Raw genomic sequence first — 19,072 nt, forward strand, 5'->3', positions numbered from 1 at the left:
GCTTGATTTGATTTTCAAAGTCAGTCTACTGACGCTGGACAGTTTATAGTGGCTGCTCAACAAACCTGCAAATAGATATAAATAAATAGTTTACTAATAATTTTAGCCTTTGATGTATGTTGCTTAGAAACCGTCATGCACAATGAAGCCTACTGGCAGCCTGGTGGAACTACTTTTTGTAAAGAATAAAGAAATGGCTGTTGATGAAATGAAGTCAAATTGTAGTGCACCTGTTAGCCTACAACGCCCCTTAACTGTGATATAATAATCGCATACCATGGCCTATCGTGAGTTATTGCTTAAATAACAAATGCCAGGGATGATCTTTGTCTCAGTTATGTGTTTCTGAAAAGAAGGGGAAAAAAGAATATCGGCTGATATGTCGGAATACTGAATTTCAAAATCCTCAAATATCAAAATCCGTCTAAAAAAGTCCCACATCGGTCGGGCTCTAATATCTGATGTATATCGTATTATAACAAAATGTTTTCAAAAGACAATAAAGTTTTATTCTTGCAACATCATGTGCAGTAATGTCTGAGATGTTCCATACAACGATGAAGGGATTTATTCTGTTCAACAGTCATGAAGCTTTTATATAGCCATTTGTGAACCAGGATGTAACCCTCATAACTCAAAAATACCCCAATGTGTTCTTCTAGCAACTTTAACTATCTCATATTTTAGAAATAACAGAAAGATTTCCTCATTTCCCCTGTAAGGCCTCACTGGCCTCAGACAATACAAGCCTGTGCTGGATGCTGGAGCAGTTCATTGTGTCATGGACAATAAACCATCTTCTCAACCTCCTACTGAACTTTCTTTAACTTGGGGACACAACTCCTCTGCAGTTTTCCTCATAATAATGACTTCACCTGACTTCTGAAGCGGCTAATCAGCTCTGCTTACAGCCAAAAGCCAATAAATTACCTTCTGGACTGCACCTGCATTTCCCATCAGTATGGAAAAGATATTTTACAACTGACTGATGACAGACAGCATAAATAGCGATTCATTCTGTGACATCTTATGGCACTCTCAAAAAGGGATGGCCATACACTCTCTTAGTGGTATTTCTCCTCTTACTAGTGAATGCACTTTTATATGCTGTGTACTCACCGTTCTGCCTTTGATAAATCATTAAACATTCATCAAAAGAAAATGAAAGAACCAACTAATTCAGTTGCTCTTTGAAGCTGATGGATGTTCAACAACAGTGTCACCTGGGGCAACTACAAACACTGAATTACTTGTTTTTCTCTTGCTGTGTTTTTATGCATTTTGGTTGTACGGTGTAACAGCAACAATTTTTAACAACACCTTGGCAATCCTCTGACTTTTCCTCTAGCACTATTGTAATGTCAAAGTTTAAATAAAATCTAAGAATTCTCGCGTGGCCTTTTATTGTGGCCAGCCTAAGGCCTTTTATTGTGGCCAGCCTAAGGCTCACCTGTGCAACACCCATGCTGTCTGATCAGCGTCTTGATATGCCACTCCTGTGAGCTGGATGGATTATCTCGGCAAAGGAGAAGTGCTCAATAACACACATTTTGACAGATTTGTGAACAATATTTGAGAGAAATAGGCCTTTTGTGTACAGAGAGAAAGTCTTAGATCTCTGAGTTCAGCTCATGTTGAATGGGGGCAAAAACAAAAGTGTTGTGTTTATAATTTTGTTCAGTGTACTTACAAAACTAATGCCATTCCCTTCAGCCTCAGCTGTATGTTGTGTTTAGTACTAACCTGTAAATGTTAGCATGCTAGCATGATAAACAAAAATGGTGACCGTTACATTAGCATGATGACATTAGCATTTGCATTGCTGTGCCTTGTGTACAGCCTCATAGAGCTGTTAGCATGGCTGCAGACCATTAAGTCCTGTTTTACTGACATCAGAGACTTATTTATTATTTTAAATGATGAATCTCTAAACAATTTTCCACCTTCTGATTTGTGGCATGAAATTGAATATATTACAAGGTATTTGTTACATTACAACAGGATGTAACGTGAAATTGAGTTTGTATCCTAATTCTCTTCTGCTACGTAGAAGACAATATACATTAATATAAAAGACTTTTAAGCTAAAATCCATCCTCATCCCTGCTCCATTGAATATAGTTTATTTCTGTTTACCATTTTTATTGCTGACAGCTTGGGGGGAAAAGCTGCTCTGCAGTCTGGTGGTGTGGCAGCAGAAACTTCTATATCTCTTCCCAGAAGGCAGCAGGGTGAACAGGCTGTGGCTGGGTGGGTACTGTCCTTTAGTATCCTTTGGGCTCTGCGTAGGCACCTCACCTCACTGATATCACTGATGCTCGGGAGATGGGTACCAATGATCTTCTGAGCAGTTTTAATAACCCGCTGCAGAGCCCGCCGGTCCTGGGCCGTGCACATCCCATGCCAGTTTGTGATGTTTCCAGTCAGATGCTTTCTATTGCTCCTCTGTAAATTCTGACAATAACTTGGCGCAGGAATTTGTCTTCACCTGCTCCACCTCAGCTCCACTGATGTAGTATATATTAATTATATTTATATATTATATTAATTGAAGTTTGTATGTCAGAGTTAAATATAGATTTTACATAAAGCATTACATAAGTAAGTTTGGTATTTGGTAATATCTAATCATCATGTTCTGGTGTACCTGAGGAGAGCAGACATAATGTAACTACCCAGATAGACATGACTCAGGCCTTTCTCACCACATAGACAGATTCAGACTGGGTAATGTGTCTGGTGCTGTCATAAAGCACAGACTGTGTTTAAGAAGAGATTATCTTGATCTTTGGCTAACCACAAAGAGCTGTTGCGTCTTGGTCATTGCAGACCAGTGATGAAACTCATTTGGTCTGTCGCACAGTAGAGAATATGCTGAGGATGACATTGAGCAACATCTCTGCTTGCATGTAAGAAGCCCCAACTGTGCTCCTCACCCACACCTCATCTCCTCAGGAGGATCACAATAGTAATTCTTTAGGCGCCACCTGCTGGCCATGTTTTGTCTGCAACAAAAAATTTGTTGGCTATTTCGTCATAGGCTTGATCAGTGACTTAATGCTGAAGAATTTGAATAAGAGGGATCATTAAGCTTACATTTATTCACTTTAGTTAGGATTACATATACAAGAACATTTCAACTACTGACAGTTCAATCTTCAAACTAAGTTTTGTGTGTAAAGGTCATATACAGTATCTCTTCGGAGAGCTATGTGTTATAAGACTGTATGTTTACTTAATAGGAGGAGAGAACCTGAAAGTTTAAGGCCAGGAATATGTTGGTATTATTTTTGAATGTTTTGTTAGGCAACCATGTGTTCGTATTAACTATTCCATCTTTTAGGGAGGACAAAAACAACCCAAAAAGTTTTTATTGTGAGGGACAGGCCTATCTCAAAAATATCTACCACATTTGTTGGTGATGTGTGCAGTGATGTGTATGTGGTCTCGGAGGAATGCACACTGTCTGATAGCACGACTGATTGTGTGCCCAATTCAGTGCAGAGGAGGACAGGGAGGAAGGAAGAAATTGTTAGACAATTAGTCAAAAGTCACAGAGAGGTCTCTGATGTAATCTGCTTGCCTCAGATTTTCCCAGCCTTCATCGATTGTTAGGGAATATGTTTTCTTTTCCTTTGTTCACATTTTACATGTACAGAAAAGAGTATATCCATATTATTATGTACAAGCTGCACTTACATGCATGGATTAAAAGATTAATGCTGATAAATTTTTTATTGTAGTAATTATTTTATTATTTACTAAAACTAGTAAACGTCTGGAAATTTACAGCAAAAACGAATTTCATCAGTGTAAACTTAAGAGAAAGAACATGTGGATTTTGCTCTTGCACAGATATCTGCAGTGTGGGTTTTGAGATGTTAGTGATGTCAAATGGATAATTTAAAACAACAACAACAACTTAAAACAACAACCTGACAAACATAATGATTTGCACACATGGGTGTGGCAGAAGAACACAAGTCACTGCTACTGTAAGTGATGTAACGAGCCAAGGACACTAGACGCAGTTAATGGTTAAGTATTTTAATAATGCTTTGACAAAAAGAAAATCTCAATATTGTCCTAACAATTAACATAATGTTCTGCTGCAAACCTGACCTTCTCGAGACTTGATGTCAGTCATGACCTTGGCAAAAGGAAACAACAACTCCAACACATTACAGGGCAGGACTATGTCCATGGCAAGTAATATAACTCACTAACTAACTATCTCATTATCTATGCATACAGATACAAATATGTTCCAGCTCAAAGAAATAAATATTTTATGTCTGAGCTGCAAACATTAGAATGTTATAATATGAGTGGGAATAATTATCTGGTTCTTGTAACCATTCGTGTAGGGTTCCATGACTTTCAGACAGGAGAAACAGGATTTTATGCAGGTGAGGTGGATGTGTATCTGTGTGTGTGTGCGTGTGCGTGTGTGTGTTTTATAAGGGAGAGAAAGAGCACATTGTCTACATGCTAATCAGCTGTATTCTCATGATCCAGTTCTTGTTGAGTCTCTTTTCTATGTAGGCAGTTTTCTTAGGTGTGAAAACATCAATAAACAGTGGAAACTTGACTTGTCTCAAGGTAACTTGAATTAACAATGGATTAACAATGGTAATCTGTTGATACTTGAGCTGCTGCCGAGGTGCAGTGAGAGAGCAAATGTGAATGTGGATATGTGCAATCTCTAAGCTAGAAGGCTGTTATTACAATCCTTTAAGGTGCTCCACAAAGCCAGTTTGAAAATAACATGATCAAGCACATTCAAACCTGGTTTGACAATATACTATATCTAAAATCTAGTCTTCTGTTTTTCATGTAAAATATCATGTGGAATAATACGTGGTGTAATATTTTGTGAAAAAACAGTTGCCTGCCTAATGTATGTGGTTCCCAGCTGGGGGGTTGCACAGATCCATTACTTTAAAGGAGTACACATGACCATAGGTAAAATGTGGAGTGACACTAAAGTTTAATAGACCTTTTTCACAGCACAGACATTTATACTTGCCAAGCAGAGTTGTAACAACCAGTTGATAAAAACACAATCAATTTACACATGGGTGGTGGGAAATGTTTTTGAGGTTTCAGGCAGGCACAAGTTTGGGAGCGACTATGGTAGACTGTAGAATATCAAACTGAGATCACTCCATCTTACAGCCACAGTCTAATAAAAAGATGGGTTTCAGTTGGTCAGATGCTGGCAACACTCTTTGAGCTCCAAGGTTAAGCCTGAAAAACTAGCCTGGGATCAGGAGTTAAGATCAATTAACCTGCCAGCAGGTTAGTTTCAGGGTATTAGTTGCCATTCCAGCAAACGACCCAGACAGTAAAACTGGTTTCTAGACGAGAGCAATTTCTGTGAGCACAGTTTTTGAAACTGGTTTTTCCTGAATTTTTGTTTATTAGATACATATAACTTTCTCTTTTCTGGTATACCCTCATGGGACTGAGCATTCCTCTTTGTAGCCAGAAATGAAACCATTTTGAATTATTAACAACCATTTTAAAGGGTAAAGGCACTGAATATTCAAAGCAATGCCGGAAAATCAACTGCAATTTTTTACAATCTCTAAGGTGATTACACAAATCTGAGTTGGAAATGGAAGTTGCTTAAAGGCAGAGCTCAAACGCAGCCGACTCACCAGTTGATTTTTGTTGTAGTTTTGGTGACACACCCTAATACAGTAACCAGCTGAGTCTCTTGGTAGATAAGCACGCCGAGTGCTTGCGGCTGAGATAGACATCAGTAAAGCAAGGGTAGACCTATGAGCTGTACTTCCCCAATTTCTCATCAACATTATAGCTAATTGATATTGTGCCTTCTGTTACGCAACACTTTCCACATCTTTATGGTTGAATGAATCTTTAAACTATCTATAAACGGGGCACGCAACTGATATCGAAGTTAGCTTTTGTCCCACTGCGCTCATGCACTTGAGTAGAAAACACTCCTACAATACTGACAGGGAACAGCTGGGCTTCACACTCTTGTGGTCTGTCAGTAGAGTCCTGATAGTAATGCCTTATTTCATCCTGATTCTTCTCCCATGTATTGTTTGACAACTATAATAGGGCTTATTTCGAGGCACAAAGGCAAATCTGAGGTTCCTTTTTTTTCTCCCCCTGTGGTATGAGAGCTTAGGCAGATGTGTGGTGGGTGGATAAAATGACAGTGTTGACAATGTCTGCTTATCTGCAGGCTTTGACCCGATGGGAGCAAGGCCATGGCTGGATGCGCCTCCCTTATCACCATATCTACGTCTGCGGGACGAACCCAGAACCGCTGGCCAAGCTTTCTTTTTGCACCGCCATGCCTCCGGGTTTCAGGTGGGCTTTTTGTTCCCTGTGCAGGCAGAATGCAGGCTGTGGGCTAATGAACAATACTGTTTTCAGTGAGCGGGGAAGAAACTGCACGTAGCAATCCTCACATCGTATTATGCAAGGGAACTCCCTGTTACCTCTGTTTCCAAGAAAGTATGGCTTTCTACCTCTCTATGGGCTAAAAAAAAAAACTTTTAAAGAGTTCACATACCAAGTAAAATAAACATGATCATCCCAGAAAGAGAACACTTATGTAATGAACTAACTCTTAAGGTCAACAAGGGCATTGTTGTTGTTTGTTTCTTGTCAGATGGAAAATTTCCCAAACTGTTAATCACAAACTTGTCTCTATGTGCAGATGAACAAGATAAAATGAGAAAAAAACACAAACATCTTAGATTAATGTAAAAATTTTATTTACAAAAATCACAAACATAAACCAAAACGTCATAAGTAGTTTTATACAGCTATATAATATGGAAAACATGGAGTAAATCACTAGTTGAGTATTCTAACTCTCCCCCACAGTATATGCCACTTGTAACACTTAATAAACCCCAGTAAGGACAACTCCATGTTCACTGACAACAGGTCCAAGGTTGAAGTGATAATAGATGTGTTTTGTAACTTTTTAAATCCTGGTGCACATACTGTCGAGCTCACTGCAGAGACACACTTGTGAGAGGAGAGATTCATAGAGGTAGGTCCTTGTTTGAGCTTCTTATTATAGAACAATGATTATGAGTGGCATACTACAAATTTATAGTTTGTAATATGTAAGCTTGTGATGTATTGATATTCATTATACTAGGGCTGCATGATATTGTAAAAAAACTGACATTGCAATAGTTTTCTTTTCTATATGTATTGCAATATGAAAAAATACATTTGAATTTTTACTAGATGACATTAATTGCTCTATTTCAAAAGAATTAAGCATCCTAAAATTGTTGGGGTGATTTTGTAGGGAAAATGCATAGAAAATAATAAATAAGCTAAAAAAATGTCTTTTTAGTCTGAAGACTTTTGTTTAAGAACAAACCATCCTTTCCTGAGCTTTAACACAGTAAACATACTTTAAACAAAATGATAAAAATAAAAATAAAACAGCAGTTATACACCTGCCCCCTGAGTGCTTTGCAAAAGTTTTTTTTGCAACCAAATCCACTGTTCAGATAGTTTTCTCCTGTTCCTCGCTTATTTTCAAGTTGTTGTCAACAACCAAAGGGGGCGGGGACTATTTTGGCTGTTTAATAAACTGATCATTGTGATTGGTGGTTCGCTGTGCATGCAGGGCTTGCTTGTCACTCACTAGCAACAAACTCTTTGTATCCAAGAACCCTTAAATCGGAGTAAATTATGCTACATAAGACAGACTTGTCTTGTACATTAGTCAATGAAAATGAGAACCGAGCAAGTTTTCCTTTTGTATCAAGCAGCAAAAAAGTTGAGGTGGTTGACTTAACTTGACTTGCTTCAGATTGCATTGTCCTGTGATGGGACTATTGCGCATGGACACACTGCGATGACGATGCTGAAACGATATATTGTGCAGCCTTGCATTATATGCAGAAGTAGGTATAGGTGCAACACATACAAATGAGACTGGAAACATTGTATCTGAATTTAAACTTGTAAAGTAACTTGCAGAAATTGATGGCTCTTTAAGTTAATTGTTACCTGTCCATACAGCTAGTTTTATGTAACACACTCCTTACACTGTCATAGCTGAATTTGCTCACTGATTAATCATTTGTGTATGAGGAAAGGGTTGATGAACTCTCCTCAAAGAATGCAATGCTGATGCAAAAGATCAAATAAGAGAAAAGGGTGCCAGTAGATTTCATCCACATCTTACCATTAACACTACATATATGGCAAGAGAGATACAAACCTTGATGTGTGCAAAAATGCTTTATTATTATATTGTGCATTGAGAGGGAAAATCTGAATGAATACAAATTATTTACATGCATTTGAATGCAATCATATCCATCAGTGCACAGGTTGATTTGATTGATCATAAAGCAAGATGTTGTAGTTTCATCAAGGCTTATAAAGCATAAGCCTACAAATGCTGCCAGTATATTATAGGTCAGTATGCAGTAGGCTATGTGAGGGCAAACATCCTGCAGCAAAACATGTGCAAGCAATTGCTGCAGCCTACTGTGAATGCAGAATCAGTGATGAACTAAAAACATCAACCCTTACAGGAGGCACAAACTCAAAATATAGCTTTTATGTTTCAAGCTGGATTAGACTAGAATGCAGATTCTCCAACAGTCTACAACAGAGGGCCTAGGCGCAACCAAAAAAAGGAAACACTGCAAAGTAACGCATAACAGACCATCAATTCAGAAAAGAAATTTTGTACACCATTTTCTCTATGGGAGACAAAAGAAGGCAAATTGGCATTCTCACAGTCAATGGGCATTATTGACATAACAAGCTCCTTGTGTAATAGTATGATTAGAGAGAATTGCTGCTAACCCAGTGGCAGGTGGAAAACAAGAGAATCCATTCAAAGAGCTAACATACACAGGCAGACCGATCTAATGGTAATTTAGAATTTCTTTTTCAACATGTATCAGTTTCGATTGGGTGAGGGGGGCATCCAGTGGAGGTTTCCACGCCACACAGCCTCCACACTGAAAGCAGGTGAGAGGCACCAGTGCTGACGTGAGTTTCAAAGGTTAAAGGTTATAATAGATCAACGTAGATCAAATATTTGGATTCTAATTATACATTGATTTTTGCTGATTTGTTTGCGTAAAACTTTCGAGGTAAGTAGTAAGTAAGTAATTTGCATAAGGTTGACATGAAGTCCGGAACGTTTCGTTTAGGGCCATTTTGGCACGGAACAATGTCACGGTTACACCAGCGGTCTGTCAAGCCATCAGACGTACCTCCCTGCCTACCTGTGCAGTAAGGCTTTTATATTGTCAATTTTGTGTTGATTTAGAAAGAACATGTTTATTCAAGGGGTTGTTGTGCTGCCGTATTGTTGAAAGTGAGCAATTTAATGCGTTTCAACGTTTTAACCTTGGCGAGTAACTTTGTTTTGAGTGTTAGCACAACGTTGGCTACTTTTTTAGCCAAAGACCAAGCTAGCAGCGGGTCACTGACAGCTAATGAACATAAGTTATTAATCTTAATCATGAAAATATTCAACGAATAAAGACGAGGCAAACCTGAGAGCCCGAGAGACATTGGATTTGTTGTGGTGCTGCTGTTACTCTGTTGGCTAATACACGGAGGGCTGAGCGATTAACGTTAGTATGTTGATCCAATTATTTGAGCTGATTTGCCAGGCATTCTTCACGTAGTTCCTAGTAAACACTGCAGACAAAAGACAGCAAGTTTCCAGGCAGACACCCTCTTATCGCTTTCCTTTGCCGTAGCGTTTGCGGAAGCGACTGGGGCTCAACCCAAAATGTTAGGGAAAACGTTTAAAAAGGTGCCATTCACTAACTGTCGCGTACCAGAATCTCTCTGCCGCAACGTTAGGTAACGTAAAACATGTTTTTGATTCGAGGCAGGATGTTCAAATGACAGGACGCACATATCGAGGACACACACAGTGAGCCTGATGACAAACATTAACAAGAGATAATGTTTCCTTTTTATTTAGAGAAACCACACCTTACTGTATCCTTTAGCTTTACAGTCAGTCCTATTTTCAGGTAGTAACTTAAGTGTTTAAAAACAGTGGAGTGTGTAACTGTGTGCTACCCACTGGTGGACACTGATCCACTCAGGCATTGAGATGGAAGGTCATTATCTGACAAAGATCTTTTTGCCAGCTGTCACTACAATAATAAACATAGAAGTTGTACACTTCTCTGGTAAATGGACTGCCCAATATAAATATATAATTTAATAATTTACTTGCCATCATCTGATAATCACTTGCTGCTGATATGGCTACTAAAACTGAACCCATACTGATTATCAGTTGATACTGAGTCAAGTATTAACATCAGATTTATGGTTTAAACAAAAAATATATTATTTTCTGACATTTTATAGGATAAATGATTTTTTTTCTACAGATTAACTGATAATATAAATACTTCTTTGTTTTAGCCCTGCAAAATGTTGAAATGAAAACAGAAGCTTTTAACTTTTCTGTCTGATCTCTGCAGGCCTACAAGATGGCACAGGCAGACAGCAAGGTGCTGGTTCTGGGAGCGCTGGCTGGAGTGGCTGGAATCAGTTTGGCTGTGGTGTGTTACCAGGGCTTCAGGTCAAGACGAAGAGCCTCGTTCCCGGGGTTCTACCTCAACCGCACTAATGAACAGGGGACTGGCGTCATGTTGCCGGATGGTCCAGGTCTACCCAGGGGTCATGCTGAGGTGCTGGAGCGCCTCGAGGCCCTGTTCCAGTGTGTGTCCGAGCTGAAGGATGAGATGAAGTCGTTGAAGAATGCTCTGCCAGTACTGCAGGACCAAGTCAGGGAGGAGCTGAGGGGACGCCCTCTCAACAGGACCACACCAACACGAAGGAAAAGGGCGGCAGGCACCCTCACCAGGGCCAGAGCCGAGGGTCGGAGCTCAGAGGAAGCAGAGAGTGAGGGAGGGTGAGTACTTTAAAAGCTTCAATAATCCAGATATTATAATATAACTAAGGATTATAATCTCTCAAAAATGTGTCACAGCCTACCATGACAATTATTCATCAGCTTGTGCTCAAAGTGCAGTATCTTCATCACACTTGCCATCTATTTGTACACTAATCGCAGACTGTTCCGTACATGAATATTTATTTTTGTCCTAATCCTACATGTACCCTCTTGGTGTTAGTGAACCCTTAATGCATGTGCATAAGGTTCTTCTCTGGCTGAGCTGGCCCACTGCCCGTACACATAAATGGCACAAAAATGGTACGAAGGCCTACAGCGAGAGCAAATTAGTGGGAAAAAAATGACACAAACAGAGTTATATGTCATCTCTAGTAGTGTTGTAGTACTCGAGAATGATCTTGAGACCACTTTTTGATTGGTCGTGTCTCGGTCATTGAGGACTCAGGATTTTATTTCAAGACCAGTGAAGACCATAACTTTGGGAATATCAATAAATTGCTTTTGGTCTTTACTTGGTCTCAACTTGTCTTGTTTCTGTCTCGTTAAACTCTGGTCTTGGCTTGGTCTCGGTTTGGGCGGTCTTGACTACAGCACTAATATCTTGTAAAGATCAGGAGTCACTTTCTCCCAGTTAAACTTTAATTCATTCATATCAATAAATTAAGGTTATAATTAGGGCTGGGCGATATGGCCAAATATGTTATCACGATAAAAAAAAAATTCATATCAGTCTATCGATAATTATCACAATAAACCAAATCATTATTTCTTTCAAGTTTAAAGGCTGATTTTGGCTCCTGAGTGAAAGTTACAGAAACCAGATGTTTAACTGTGGTCAGAACATGACATACACTTGCCTAACGATGGATCACTTAACAAAAGTCCTGTGTTGCTGGGGCATGGCTTCTTAAAAAAGCTGCCCAGTGACTTCCTCTGCTTCTTCTTGACTGATAGAGCTACAGCAGCTCCTCCCTCTGCCTCTACTACTTCTGTTTTGTATGAAGTCTGAGGATGGGCCTTGGTCTCCCTCCAGAATCTCGTCTGGCTTGAAATTTGAGTGTTAAACTGTGGATCGATCAATGATGCCATTTAAAGCAGGTGATCTGTTCTCTGGTCGTCATATGTCTCATCGAGGTATTCCATGACCATTGTCTTTATGTCCTTTGTGAGCTGTGTGTCCTCATCAGAGGGTTTAAGGACCTCTGTTCTGTAGAGATGTAGGACACACTCACACATGATTCACCAAAGGGTGAATCTGTAAACTCAGGAAGTGGCTTTAATGTCTCATTTATAGATTCATGAACATCCATGTCCTACCAGGTGGGCACAAGTGCCTGGTTTTTCTTGTCAGCAGTACCTGAGAGATTGCTTTGTGCTGCTCCACCACCCTTGGCACCGTCTTCTGACGTGAGGCCCACCTTGTCACCAGCTTGTGTGGGGGTAAGTTAATCTCTTCCTGAGCTGTTGCCAGGTCTCTCTTTTTTTTCCAGCTATGAGAAAAAATTAAATCTCTTACTAAAAAAAAAAGTCACTAAACTAGACATATGAACATATAAATATTTAAATTAGTATTGCTTGTATTTCAGTTTCATATATAGCTTCAGCTTGTCATTACCATTTAACTTTTAAGCACAATTGAACAATAAAGAATGCAATTAATTTCATTTTTAAAATTTAAATTATTTAATTTTATTATCACCATCATTATTACTGCTACGACTTTGGTAACACATTGTGAGCCAGTAAAGCCAGATTTACAGTCTCCTCCAAAAGTATTGGAACAGTAAGGCAAATTCCTTTGTTTTTCTTGTTCACTGAAGACATTTGGGTTTAAGATTAAAAGATGAGTATGAGACAAGAGTTCATTTGTGAAGCTATTCCAGGCTTTTACTGCAGCTTCTTTCACTTGTTTGTTTCGGGGTGTTTCTCCCTTCAGTCTCCTCTTAAGAAGGTGAAATGCATGCTCTATTGGGTTGAGGTCAGGTGATTGACTTGTCACTTACTGATGTTTTGGGGGTTTTCTTCACAGCTCTCACCATATTTTTGGCTGACCTGTTGGACGTCTGTTGCTCAGTACACCAGTAGTTTCTTTCTTTTTCAGGACATTCCAAATTGTTGTGCTTGCTATGCCCAATGTTCGTCTGATGGCTCTGGTCGATTTTCCTTCTTTTCTCTGCTTGACAGTGGCTTGCTTTTCTCCCATACACAGCTCTCTGGTCTTCATGTTGGTTTATCCTCTTTAACAGGAAATACAGTCTTTATAGGTTTGAACCAAGGATGAAAACTTAGACTAGTCATGCAGAGCTATTTAATGTTTGGAATATCAACCTAAAAGGCAACACCTGGGCAACAAGAAACATCTGTCAGTCACATGTTCCAATAGTTTTGCTCACTTGAAAAATGGGTGGGTTCAAACAAAGGGTGGTATGTCCTGAGTTGTTTAACACATCTAGATCTGAATACGAAATGAGAGCTGAAATTCTGAACTCTTGTCTCATACTCATCTTTTGATCTTAAAGCCAAATGTCGTTCAGTGAACAACAAAAACAAAGGAATTTGCCTTACCGTTCCAATACTTTTGGAGGGGACTGTAATTGAATTGCTTTGAATTAACCATACAAGAAAGCGGCAAGATTGTTAGGGGTTGGTGGTCAGGACTGGTTGCAGGTTCTTGGTTGTCTGTCTCACAACAAGCGTAGAAGTTGTTAAGCTTGTTGAGGAAGGGAGGGAGAGGTTGGTGGGCTTGTGGTCACTGATGACCTGAATACCATGCCACATACGTCGGGGGTAGGAGTTGGAGAAGTGCTCCTCAAACGTCGTTGTCTGTGCCACTGTGTGCAAGATGTGAAATACAGCACACAGCACAGGATCTCATTTGTGGGACTGATCTGCATCGGTCTCTGGTAATGGCCGATTTAGCTGAAAACCAATCGATCTTTGCATCTCTGTTATATAGTAAGGATACAGAATAGAGTGTCTTACTCTATTCTCTCTTAGTGACTAACATAATAACGAGCATGGTTATCACAGAAGTAGATTTGTGGTGTATGTCTACTGTAGGCAGTCCACTTAATTTAAACAAAATAGTATGAAATCGTTGTTGTATTTTTATTAATGTGAAAGTATGGAAGTTTCTCTAACTAATGATATGTATGTTCATGTTGTGTATATGTGAGGCAATGTACGTATAAATGGTAGTAACAAATTTCCTGGAAAGGACAATAAAGAATCTAATCTAATGATTAGTTCATGCCCAGCTGTGAACGTCAGTGGAAATAAGAAATATGTGAGGGTGTGTGAAGTCAGTGAAAAGAACTTGATGATGAAGTGAAATGAAATGTTGGTGAACGACTACAAAGGCTGATGAAAATGGAGTTTGTGGTTCTCTAGAGTTTAACTCAGGTCAGTAAGATGTTAGGTCAAAGTGTGGCAACTCATGAAATGCACAATTTCACATATTTAAAGTATGTGAAACGTATTTTATTGACATAATGGATGCTGATATTAAATGAATAAAAATGTTCAGGTCGTCAGTGCTTGTAAAAATATAGAATCATTACTACATAATGTCTTTTATCGTAATTGCATATGACTCTTACTCAGACCCTGTTTACGGCACTTAGCTGAGCTTAGATGAGTTAGCATCTGTGCAGATGTTGGTGTAAAGCTGTTAAAATAGCTGTAATTATCTGCCTCTGCATCTATATTGATATTGGCAGAATCTTTTTTTCTGTGAATTATCAGCGTTAGCCACAGAATTTCACAATGCTCTGGTCATTTCTTAATGGAAATAATTCCAGGAGATAAACGCAAGATGGATTAACAACCAATATGTCTCAACAGGTGGCAAATTGTAAATTGATTTCAGTTTTAATTTCGACTTCCACAATCTTATGTGTTGATCAGTATGTGAATCAAAACTCGTGTGGCTCTCCTACTTACAAGTTAAACTCCCTTGCCCATTTTATGTGCTAAATCATAGTTATGACAGTATGAACATTTGCCTCAGGTGCTGCAGTAAACAGCAGACTAATCAAGTACCACATGCCCAGTCATCCACCTCCATCCTCAGCCAAATGCCTTGAACTCATGCCAGCCTTGGATAACATAAACAACAGATGTGTTTCTTTTGAATGGACTATCATTCTAAATCTCATCTCATAAAAACAAACATCAACTGTTAAATGATGATGATTAAGCCAAGGCTTTAATGTTTTCAACAGTCAGGCAGACTTTAGTTTTTCTTGGACATGATTGAATATATTTTTAACACGCAATTCAGAAATTGTGTCAAATCAGAGATTGGATGTTGTATCACATGGAGATCTTTGCAAGGACTTGGTTATTATCGCTTAACCCGGACTTAGCTTTGTTTCACGTTTGTAGGAAGTACAGAATGTGAAGTAGCAACTTAAGCATCATTTTCATGTGTGCAATGAACCTTAGATCAGAGCTCTACGGCTCCTCCCCATCTCTGTTACTGTCCTCGCAATGATTAATCAGTTGGCTTGGAGCAACATGTAGGCCAGCTGAACATCCAGCGCACCCTGGATAATTAATCAGCGCCTTGCATTCCATGCAAAGGTTGAGTTGAACTTTTTTCGTTTGGTTTATGTTTTTACCTGGAAAAAAGCCATCAGTTGTTATATAATGTTTCAAACACTTCAGGTAATTCAGATGCAACCAGATACATGTGTCCATAGACATATATTGAAAAAGATGAATTACAAACTTATTCAGTTTTTAATTATAACTGAAAATGTCTGACATAGTGACATAGAACCGGCCTGATATCGCCCTAAAAGTGTTTTGGGTTATGTGCGTTTGTTGACACTGGAAGTAAGACAGCTCGTAGACTGCTAATAACATCATATCATATGAGTCTTCTTTCATGATGGACAAACATTTCAGGACGACCTACCTCTACTTATGTTACCATCGCCCTCCTCATTGGTTAGAGGAGCAGATTGAAGTGTAAGACTGCCATCTAGCAGATGTGGTTCACAGGTTTTGAGTGACAGGAGTCGGCCGCATCAAATGCTCTTAATTACAGCCCGGGTTATTATGCTTTAAAAGAAATCACATCACGCACACACCTCCCATAATTAAAGAGCCTTTCCTGCCGCTCTGTTATTTGTCTGTGCAGAGGGTGTGGGGGTTAGTGGGATTGGTGCAGTGAAGAAATTTCAGCCCCTTGGGGAATGTGTAGCTTTCCCCGCCAGAGGAGCCAGTTACTGTACACCCCTAATCCTCACATCCATTTGAAGGTCTCTTCGTGTCTATTTGGCTGGTTTGGAAGTGTTAGGAGCACAATATCTCCACAAGAGCCGTGATGCTAAGAGTTAGGTAATAGTTATTGCATGTTTGATGAAATCTAAAGCCTCGAGAATACATTCAAGATTAGCCAGATTAGTGCATTTGTTGCTGGTGCAAAATATTACTTTGCTGACTCAAAATGCATTTAGGTGTTGCATACTGTAAATTCAAATTACAATCAGCAACTGATTTAATAAATTAGAGAAAAATAAATTATGAAATTATATATAGTTTACTGCACTTATGTAAATAACAGCTTTAGTGGGGCCGTGGATTTCCAACAGGGGGCATCATGCAAGTGTGAACAGGGCCTTCAGTAAATCCTACAGCAAGCTGTCCTGCAGAACATGATAGATGCACATCATGAGTAGGCAGGGTGATGTGTTTGTGTACATACTTTCTGGAGCTGATTGCGTTTGTAAGCTTAATGGTTTTCTAACATTTGTGTTGTGAAATGTTTTTTTTTTTTTTTCAAATTACGTAATTGCAGTTAAATGATTAAAACTTTTTTTTAAATCATATTGTCCTCTATGTTTGCATAGATAATTCAACTGTGACCAATGTCAAATTGTCTGATAAGACAGTCCAGGTCCTATCTGAGTCTGTGTTATTATGCAGATTACTTCTGCAGAAATGTTCTCAAATAACCAAACAATTAGTGTGACATAATGTCCAAACTATGGAGCAGGGTAGTTTCGGAATCAGAACAGGTACACCCTCTGATGGGGTGAAAGTTACAGTTGTTTATTCCATTCACTCCTCATGTGTCACAACGGCTTCCTCAAAGCTACCTCTCTGCAGAAAAGGAGACCTATCAATCACCCTGTCTGTGTGCCAAGCTGTCAGAGGCCTCATTTAAAAGTGTTTTGTAGGAACTTGTAATTCCTTGAACAGTTCCCACTGAGTTTATTCACATGACGTCTCTGTAGCTCAAGGCTATTACCACTTCTTTTTTCCTTATCCAAAAAAATTGCATTTATAATATTGGATAGTTGTTGATTTAAGCAGGAGTTCTGTTTAGAGACGGGCAAGCCTGATCAACACACACAGAAATGTTTAGAAAGAAAAAAGGGAGCTCTTTGTCTGCTTTGTGATTAAAGGTTTAGTCTAACTTCCCTGTGACGTCATTGTACGTGTTGCTTCGCAGCTGTACGTATCCAAGACATTCACGTCTATATCCTCAGATTCATACTTCAATGAAAGGCTTTTAGCCAAACAAACACATTTATTGAATTGCATACAATGTACACAGTGCATACAGAGCTGACTTGTTGAGCTGTCTGATGTGTCCTCCGTCACCCTGGCCATCTCCTGACCACACACATCTCCCATTCAGATTTGCTTTAAAGGCCAGCGCTGGCTTTGCTATGATCCTACAACTCTTTCAGTGAAATGTTGATCTTGCTCCCTGAATTGTTTGTCCTGTTTTCTGTGATATATTAAAGCGAATATAATCAATATCTTTTTATTTTGATAATGGATCACATGTCTATTTCTACATTTTGTATGTGAAGTGGGTCTCTCTTAGTGATGAACCCACAGAGAATTATCATCCGACTCTGCAGTTCCTTTAAGCTAGATGGAGCGTTTTGGCGTTTGGCTCGTTGTTTTAGTTGGTCCACAACTTTACTGTTTTGGTTATGGTGATGTATTTCTTGTCTGTTTGCCTTTGGCAACATTACAAGGAAGAATGATGTTGGCTTGTAATTTTGCCAAACATTATTTGGGAACAGTTGTGTACAAACACCAGTGTCTGTCCAAGCTTGTTTCTTCCACCTTTTAGGAGTAGAGCGATACAACATCTTAACTAGGGCTGTAAAATATCTAATTGCAATTATTCTGATTGATATTGCAATATGATTTGCTATTCTCGGGGGAATGATTATATTTAAATTACCCTTATTGTCATTGAAAAACTTATTAAAATGATTATGGTGTGATTTCTGCAAGGATCTGTACCAAGTAAAGATGTTTTCTTAAGTTTTCTTAAGTCTCACTTCTTAAATCTCATCTTATGATGTGTAGGCCAGGAAATCTCTGCAGCACGACAATATTGAATTTAAAATGGTATTTTGAGACACATAACAAATATTGCACTTCCACAATTTGAAAATTGCTATAGGCCATATTGTGATTTTGATAAAATTTTGATTAATTGTTCAGCCCCAATCAACAGAAGTGCTATTTATGGTAGACAGTAGAAATTAAACTAGTGTGATGGCATAAACATGCAAGACGAATGATTGCATTCATCATGACTTGTAGTATTAACATGTGTCTGTGACAAATGAATGAAAGGTTATTTTTCACACACATATTTTGCTCCTCCCGTATTACTTATCATGACAAAGGATGTCTTAGTTAGAAACCCAGTGATGCTGGGTGGTTCAGCAGCTGATGAGTGGGAAAGTGGGAGTTAACATTTAGAGTTAAGAGTGAATCCCTGCCCAGCCTTTGCGAGGATAGAGAATAACAATTGGACTCTCTCCAGTCAGTCAGCCATTGTTGTAGAGCAGGCTTCCAATGGTCCTTTCACCACAGCTACACAGACTGACTAAGCTGGGCTGCATGTTCCAAGGCCTGGTGATGTTGGGATGGTAACTGGTTTGTTTTTGACTATAACCGCGGAGACTACCATTGCTAAGCTGTATTGAGAGATCTATTCATTGCCCCTTGGGGTCTGTATAAAGAATGGCTGCTCTCGTCTAGTCCGCGCACAGCCTGCTGAAAATAAAGGTTAAAGCTTTCCAGTCTTTAACTTTACAAAGTACGTAGAGTGTTACAAGGTTAGACACAGCGTGGGTAGATGTTTACTGTTTCTACATACAAAGT

At 39.1% G+C, this 19,072-nt stretch overlaps 1 protein-coding gene across 3 annotated transcripts in view; it reads left to right on the forward strand.

The window, feature by feature from the left end:
* Positions 1–6,890: 6,890 nt before the first annotated feature.
* Positions 6,891–19,072, forward strand: part of LOC119916913 (regulator of microtubule dynamics protein 2) — a 36,512-nt gene continuing 24,330 nt past the window's right edge. Inside the window, exons 1-3 of one of the 3 annotated variants that reach the window (XM_038736893.1) lie at positions 6,998–7,042; positions 8,934–9,000; positions 10,488–10,921. In XM_038736893.1, the coding sequence (XP_038592821.1) occupies positions 10,497–10,921 (425 nt within the window). In that variant the 5' untranslated portion in view covers positions 6,998–7,042; positions 8,934–9,000; positions 10,488–10,496. Of the gene's footprint in view, positions 7,043–8,933; positions 9,001–9,195; positions 9,268–10,487; positions 10,922–19,072 lie in introns of those variants that run through there. The other 2 variants (XM_038736892.1, XM_038736894.1) reach the window with 2 other exon arrangements.

The sequence above is a fragment of the Micropterus salmoides genome, unplaced genomic scaffold, assembly GCF_014851395.1.
Source record: "Micropterus salmoides isolate LMB-PRFRI ecotype aquatic unplaced genomic scaffold, ASM1485139v1 Ms_hic_scaffold_22, whole genome shotgun sequence".
Lineage (NCBI taxonomy): Eukaryota > Metazoa > Chordata > Actinopteri > Centrarchiformes > Centrarchidae > Micropterus > Micropterus salmoides.